The 7,742-nt window shown below is 37.5% G+C and overlaps 3 protein-coding genes across 3 annotated transcripts; 1 reads left to right on the plus strand and 2 right to left on the minus strand.

Moving 5' to 3' along the window:
* Nucleotides 1–139: 139 nt before the first annotated feature.
* Nucleotides 140–2,989, minus strand: LSM04_004256 (MMS19; the record flags this gene model as incomplete). The annotated part of the gene is made up of 1 exon (XM_067338305.1): nt 140–2,989. The coding sequence occupies one exon, from the start codon at nt 2,987–2,989 to the stop codon at nt 140–142; it is 2,850 nt and encodes a 949-aa protein (XP_067188208.1).
* Nucleotides 2,990–3,261: 272 nt separating this feature from the next.
* On the minus strand, nt 3,262–6,519 carry LSM04_005301 (uncharacterized protein; the record flags this gene model as incomplete). Its single annotated transcript, XM_067338306.1, has 1 exon — nt 3,262–6,519. One exon carries the CDS (start codon nt 6,517–6,519, stop codon nt 3,262–3,264), a length of 3,258 nt encoding a protein of 1,085 aa, XP_067188214.1.
* A 315-nt stretch (nt 6,520–6,834) lies between these two features.
* LSM04_007810 (uncharacterized protein) lies at nt 6,835–7,080 on the plus strand (the record flags this gene model as incomplete). Its single annotated transcript, XM_067338308.1, has 1 exon — nt 6,835–7,080. The coding sequence occupies one exon, from the start codon at nt 6,835–6,837 to the stop codon at nt 7,078–7,080; it is 246 nt and encodes an 81-aa protein (XP_067188242.1).
* Between the last annotated feature and the right edge of the window lie 662 nt (nt 7,081–7,742).

The raw sequence follows: 7,742 nt of genomic DNA on the forward strand, positions 1-7,742 counted from the left end.
AAGTCATAGTTTCTGCAGTATCATTTTATCCCAAAAGGGGGACCCCCCACCCAAGAAAAAAAAAAAAAAAATATATATATATATATATATATATATATTATTTTATATGAATATTAAAATAATTATCCGACTTTTTCCCTTACTTTATCTTATACCACCGATGTCTGCATTGAGCAGCAGCACGACGTACCACTCTTTTGTGATCTGCAAGAGATGCTTGAGTTACACGCAGTACTTCCTCCTTGACTTTTGCAACCGCCTTCATGCAAGCAAACTTATCTTCATTATCTGTTGTAGAAGCTCGCGATGCAAACAATGCCACCTCAGATAATAAATTTAGTGAGACACACCGTTTCTGAAACGTCGAAGAACGTATACCAGAGACTACTAAAGGAAAGATTTTACTATCATTTACAAGAAACGTTATAAAGAAATCCTTAGAGTCTATCTGAGAAAGTATGCAGTCAAGTAGCTCCAAAACACCAGAAATAAGAGCTTCGGATGGCTCTTGTTGCGCAACTTTTTGACTAAACTCCATAATAATACTCCAATTAAAGTCTGGTTGAAGAGATTCATTTTTAATAAGGGATACTATTATCTTCAATAATTTGACTGGTACAGAATCAATATTTTTTCTCGCGCCCAAAATAAGTGGAATGAGTAGACTAACCCTGTTTTTAGAATAGTTTGGATAGAAGAAAGTGGTAGTTAATGCATTATCACTATCGATACCATTATAAATTGAAGTAAGTAAATAATCTATAATGAACTCCACCTTATCTTTCATCATTACATCATTTATAAGTAAGCCTCGAGCAACTGCTGAATACACTTTAAGTTGAACCTCTGTTTTTTGATCTTTCAATTTTTCGAGAAAAATATCAGCCATACTAGGAGAACGGGCACATATCGCTGATACACCCTGCATTGCCAAACGACTAAAGTTATCATTAAAACCATTATCTAGGAGTTCGACTACCCAGTGCTCTGAGAATTCTTCAATACCAAATATATCTGAATCACAAGAAAGTAAGGCAATGGCCAAAACGCTCAATCTCTTCCCGTTAATCATTTGCAACATCTTTTCTTTATGTAAATGTAAGGGCAACCTTAGGAGTATTTCACAAACAAGTTCAAAACTTGCCACAGAATCTTTCTGAATTACCAATCCTAACAAGTGTAACATTTTATCCTCTGATATATCAAAGTGTACAGTGAGAGCTTCACGACAGAAAGAAAACTTATCATTCTCACTAAGGCATTCAGTAAATGAAACATGAGAGGAGTCTAAAAAAAGTTCAATTGCGACAAGTGCCACGGAAACTGAAGAAGATATTAATCCCTGAAATAATGCAAAAACGCCACTTGGAGTAAATTCCACTTCGTCAAGAGTGTTAAGGAGAATATCATTTAATATATTTCCTTTTACACGACCAATGCAAGAAATAGAGTTTGCAATTTTTCTGCTAATATTTTCATCTCCTATTAGGCAAAGTGAAATAAGTTTTTTATATGATAATTTAATTAGTTCTTCTGGCATCCAAGGATGCATCCATGCCTCAAGATTTAAAAGTGATGAAATTACCTCACACTTAATGAAGTCTGCAGGCGATTCAACTCCATCAAATGAACTCAAGAGTTTTTCCGTAAGTTCAAATAAACTTAAAGAGCTTGCTTCTAAGCTTTTTCTCACTGAAGTTTTAAGCGTCAAATCATCATCTTCAGAAACCATGTCATCTTTTTGCAAATCAAAAATACCCATCAATAACGCTGAAATAATCAGAAAAATATTTTCACTATCGCCATCACCCTGTTGTGGTACGTTTAGGAAAAAAAGTGGTAGAAAATAATGTGCTAATGCAGTTCCACAAATCACATCACTAGAAGCTAGATGGTAAAACATAGTTGCATACGCTGAACATATTACACGACTAGAATTCAAACTAGCCAAAAAACCACTGGTTATCGGTTCTAACCAAGACAAAACAAATGAAAAAGACATTTCATGTGATCTCTTACCAATATATGTTAGAACATCCATACAACTCTTTAAAAGTGAATCGTTATCAGCACAACCTATTGATACTGCCTTAACAATTTCATTCCTAATATGAGTCACCACAGAAAGTATATGAGAATTCAGATATATCATTTCATGTTCTGAATTTGGGGAAAAAATTTCCAAAATAATGGCAATAGACTCTTGTTTTACAACATATGATGGAGATGATAACCTCGAAAGAATAAATAAAATACAAGAATCAAGGTATAACGGACGAGTTAAACATCTGGTAAGTTTTTGTCTCAAATCCTCCCTAGTAACTTGACATCCTGGGGGTTGAGAAAATACAACTGGAAAATAACTAGAAAGACTGTCAAAGTAGTCATCTAATATAGGATCAATCAGAGTTTTATCGGTATAGGTACCTACAAAATAATGAAGTTCAAAGGCACACATCACAAGTTCTGGTTCACTTTCTTCATCTATGGCATCCAAAAGCAATCGAAGAAATGATGTGGTAAACCATGGAAGAGTTTCTCTTGAGACCATGAACATAAGAATATTATATCCATGTCTACGAACTTTATTGGGCAACGCCTGGAACCTGACATTTTGCAGAAATCCATCAGATAAAAGCTTAAAAATTATTTCACAACAAGGCTGTTTACAAGATAAATCCTTAACAACTAATGCCATAGATTCTACGGCAGCTTCAACAGTATGCATAGTAGAAAGCTTCGCTATAAAAAACTTTAGAACAACTTCAGCTTCGTCATTTGTTAGATTTTCACGACCTATGGTAACACAAGCCAAAAGGGAAATGGCATTGACAACCTGCTTTTCATCAGTAAGGTAGGTACTCATCATGCGTGACAGTTGCAATAGTGGTACTTTCCGGAGTTTTCCCGTGGTTTCATCATCATTTTTATCCATGGGACCGGACAACAGAACACTTTCAAGCCATGTCTTTACTTCTTCATACAGCATCTCAAACGCAGCTCTCCAAAAGTATATTTGTGCCTCCACTCCTATTTTCCTATTGAAGAAAACTTTACCCCATTGAATCGGATGAAAACAAAGCAAGAAAAAAAAAGAAATAATAAAATGATAAAAACAAAAAAAAGGAAAAAAAATAAACATTCCGTATTTGCCAAACAGAAAAAAGGAAGAAGAAAAAATCTAGCCTTCCCATGACAGTAATTTTGAAGGAAGAAGCAGCAAAAATAAAAAAAAACATACCATTCGAATTGTCCACTGTATCAGGACGGTAGTACACAAACCCTCTGTGAATCACTTTGGCACGCAAACGTTAAACTCGACCCTGCACTTGATAAGTGCCTGACGAAGGCAGATGGAAGTTTGAGTGAACCAACACGAAGTGGTTGCAAAATGATTTCAGTTGATTTGACAGAATTTGGGCCAAGAGAGAAACTCCATTGAGTCCTCCCACCCATAACAAAAAAGGCTTCATTTTTCTCTATAATCAACTCACAACTTTGTGAACTTTCAGTCTTATTCACAATATCAAAAGAAAGAAGAAAAGGTGAGCCCAAAAAAGCAACAGATGGACTCTTCAAGGTTAAGGAAAACGGAGTGGATTCTACCCCTACTTCAGGTAAGGAAAAATCCGACATAATATGTTGCGTACCATCTTCTGAAGCTAAAAGCATTCGAATGAAACCAAGTGAATATTTTCCAAGACGCAAGACCCGAATTCTAGCAGTTATAGTCAGTATATCTAGATACTCAACAGAACATGGTAGCTGACCAACAGCTTGGGAAATAAGCAATGCATCATATGCGGTAACAACATCTAAAGATAATATTTTTAAGCCTCGTAAAGCTTGACATGTCATTGAAATTACAATAGAAATTTCTTCACCTTTAGAAAAGATAGTATCAAGAGTTTTTTCTCCCTTTTCTTTTACCCCATTATAGAGCATAATGGATTTACTATTCTGCGGTATTGTCGCGATCTCACTTATTCCATCACGAGGTGGAAGTAAGGTAGATACCTCATGCTGTACAAATTTAGAAGAACTTTCCGGGATACTAAGAGAAATTTCTGAACCCAAAACCACATCCATCTTAATTGGAGTAACCATCCAAGGCAAAACCCTAAAGAGGGTAAATGTAGGAGAAAAGGGATAAAAAACATTAACCTGTATTCTCTTTATAATCTCCCTATCTGAATAATTCACTGACTTATAATTAAAGAAAATCGGAACTATATATTTTCCAGCACGGAGACATTTATATACTACTGATAATCTAAGCGGATTACCTTGAGAAATCACCGGAAATTTGTCCAAAACAAATGCAGGATAATCTGTTTGACCATCTCTAAACATTGATCGTTTTTCCAATTTTATATCACCAGCCAATTCGTAAAAATTGGGAATATAGGGAAATACAAGAATACCATTTCCTTCCAATTTTTTTTCTGTCCTAATAAAAATATTAACATTCACTTCTTCACCTTCAACAGCTGTGATATTATTAGGAACATCAAGTTCCACTCGACACACTGGTTTCACTACATATATCCAAGGCCTATGTTTCGATGGTCCTGAAACTTCACCAACTATTTCCAATTCCCTCGGAAATTTTTGCCGCACTACCGAATTATCTAGTCCCCATTCAACATTTAAAAACACACCATTGCAACTTACACGACCCTTAACACTTGAGCAATGATAATAACCTGGTTCATCAAGATGTAATTCGACTAAAAAACTACGAGAAGTTTTCAAGCTTACCTCAAAGTTTTCCTTTGAAAGCAAAATGGTATTGGAACTTTTACTCCCATCACTGCAAAATTTCGAAATCGCAACATACAGAGAATCCATAATAATAGATTCAACAGAAGCGGTAAAAATCTCAAGATTTAATTTAGTCCTAGATGAGCAATCATGGTAGTATTCGGTAAAACTACACAAACATGTAAAAGGCGCATAATGTCCCTTTTTTGGATAGCATAGCTTAATTTCGGAGCAGCTATTCGTTTTAGTCATCTCTAAAAAGGTACGAAGATACCGTTTCTGGATATGTCCTTCACCAGGTCCAAAAGAAAGTGAAACAAAGGAAAACATGATTTCATCCCGATTACTTTCATCAAGTTTACCATCAAGAGACCTATAAGCTTCCATCAAGAGTCCATGAAAAACTTCACATTCTTGATAAGTTCCTAAAGTAAAGTTCCGCACCCTATTCAAAAAGTAAAATACTTCTTCCACTTTACGAAGCCAAATACTTGCCCGAGCTGAAAGAAAGAATGCCTCTAATGAAGGTTTTTCCAAGGTTCCGATTCGATTTAGTATTTCTTGAACGCGACCTGAAAGAATTTCCGTACTATGAGCAGAATAAAAAATACAACCATGGGACTCTAGAGAACATTCCGAGCCAAGAAAAAAAGGTACTGATACCATATCTGTTAAATGAGAAGAGGAGCAATTCATGTTTAATGCATCCTCAAAAGCTCCAAGGGAAGATATCGTTAGATCTCTTTGAAGGTTATTCGTAAGATTTACACTATATCGTGTTATCCAATCATAACACTCACCTACAAGCAGTAATTTCAAAAACCTAGCTACAGGTTTATTTTCTGAACATGTTGAGCGAATTGCCTGTCCAAGCCATAAAATATGGTTTTCACAGAGTCGGTAATAAGGATCATCAAAAGAAATAGCAGACTCTGTAGAAGCGGCACGTATTATATGATAAATAAGAATAGAAGCACAAATCCTCGATTCCATCATAGGGCAAAATACAGATATATCTCTAAGAGTCCTATAAGAATCTTCAAAATATCGTTTAGCAGTTTTAACATCTTTTAAAACAAGATAATGCCAAGCAATTTTAAACTTTCGCCTCACTGTAATATAACTACGATCTAACTTACCATTTTTAATACGTGATACTTCATCCTTATGGTACTTTGTAGACAATTCAAAGGCCATGCGAAAAAGTCTTTCACCCGAATTTACCTCCATTCCACCTTCAAACAAAGGCAAAACATATTTGAATTCACTACCCAAAAAAACTTTTACGTCATACTGTAGTTTTTCAATTTGCACCATAGAGTTAGCATTCATATTTACCTCTTTCTCTGTAACAAGAGCAATAATTACTTTACTTCGGGAATAATTCATATATTCTCTTAATTGATTGCATATATTGGACAACCAAACCTCATCTAAAGATGTTTCCCCTACCTCATCCCAGTCTAAGCAAAAAATAAGACAACTGCATTTTAACTGTAAATGTTTAGAACACCAATTGCTCTTAAAAATGCCCAAAACATCCCCAGAGGAAGCAGATTTGTTTTTCTGAGTAAAAAGTGCTTTTATATCACTGAAGTAATTCACCCGGAAACGTGAGCCCAATTCTGAAAAACGTGATAGACTTTCAGAAATAGGAAATTTCTTTTTGCCAACCACTGCAAGAGAGAATGGTGGATCGTTGTCGATGTAATCCCGATAAGACTCTTCCTTATACAAATGATAAAGATATTCCATCTCTAAAAATCTAAAACAAAAAAACACTGACATCAGCATAAAAGGATGAAAAAAGACACCAAGAAACTTTGAAAGTATCAAAAAAAAAAAAAAAAAAACGCGTCACGAAATGACAGACCACAGAGGGACGGAAAACCAAAAAGAAACATAGGGAAACACCCGGCGGCGCGCACCAAACACCGCGCCATTCAAGCTTTTGCTTTTGCCATACCCATTGGCGCCGGCGCTTGGTTCTTGATTGTTGCCTTCTTTCTGCGATCTGGGTGAATCCGGAGGGGTCCACTTCGGGTGGCGAGCATTTTTTGTCACTTTGCGATGGGGCGTGCGGTTTTTAAAGCTGGGGGCTGTTTTGTGGATGGCGGGGCGGGGCGGGCACGGAACCCCGGGCGCGCCCCCACCCGAACCTCCCCCATTCTCCTCCGCCACGCCCTGGCGGTAATTCCGTGTGTTTTCTCTTTGGCGGTGTTGCTCAGCTGTTTGGGGTATGCTTTTCCTTCTCTGTACGGGGCCTCTTTTCATGAGGAGTTCCATGGGCGACGGGGGGCTGGTGCTGCTGACTAACGGCATCCCTGGTGCTGCAATCCTCTTCTTCAAATGCGGTTTTTTTGTTCTTCGCGCCTTTATGGGCATTACCCCAGAGGCGCGGCCATCGCCAACGGTTTGTTTATATGTTTTTTTTATTATTATATTATATTTGGTTTTTTATAATGCCGCTATGCGCTTGAAGTGCGTAGGGCAAAGGGATTCTGGAGAATCTCGTCGGTGGTGGGATTTAGACTCTTATTTTTCCTTTGAGTTGCCTGAGGGGCCAAATCCAATTCCCACCACGGGAGGCCATAGCTGTTACCATGTCTCTAGGGTCCGCGCCTATCCCCAGCAGCATTCACACAAAGGTGAAATATGTCAAAGAAACCGCTGCTGATGGCTCGCTGGTGCGTGCCCCAGGGCCTTCTCGGATTAAAGTTTTGTCCCAGCATGACGCGGCTGGTCCAAGCACTGTGCGACGTTTGTAGCCTACGAACCAACAAACCCCAGAAGAGAAGAATGCTGGCCCATGGCTTCCCCGAAAAATACGGGGTAATGGACCTTGGCACCAACTTTCGAAGGCCAAACATCAACAAGGGATAGTATTCCGAAGAGCACATGTGTCAAAAATAAATTTTTGACCTGGGTTTTTAGGAGGCCCCTCCTTAAACGAAAAAAAAAGAAAAATAAATTGTGGC

The sequence above is a fragment of the Trypanosoma melophagium genome, assembly GCF_022059095.1.
Source record: "Trypanosoma melophagium isolate St. Kilda chromosome Unknown ctg38segment1, whole genome shotgun sequence".
Taxonomy (NCBI): domain Eukaryota; phylum Euglenozoa; class Kinetoplastea; order Trypanosomatida; family Trypanosomatidae; genus Trypanosoma; species Trypanosoma melophagium.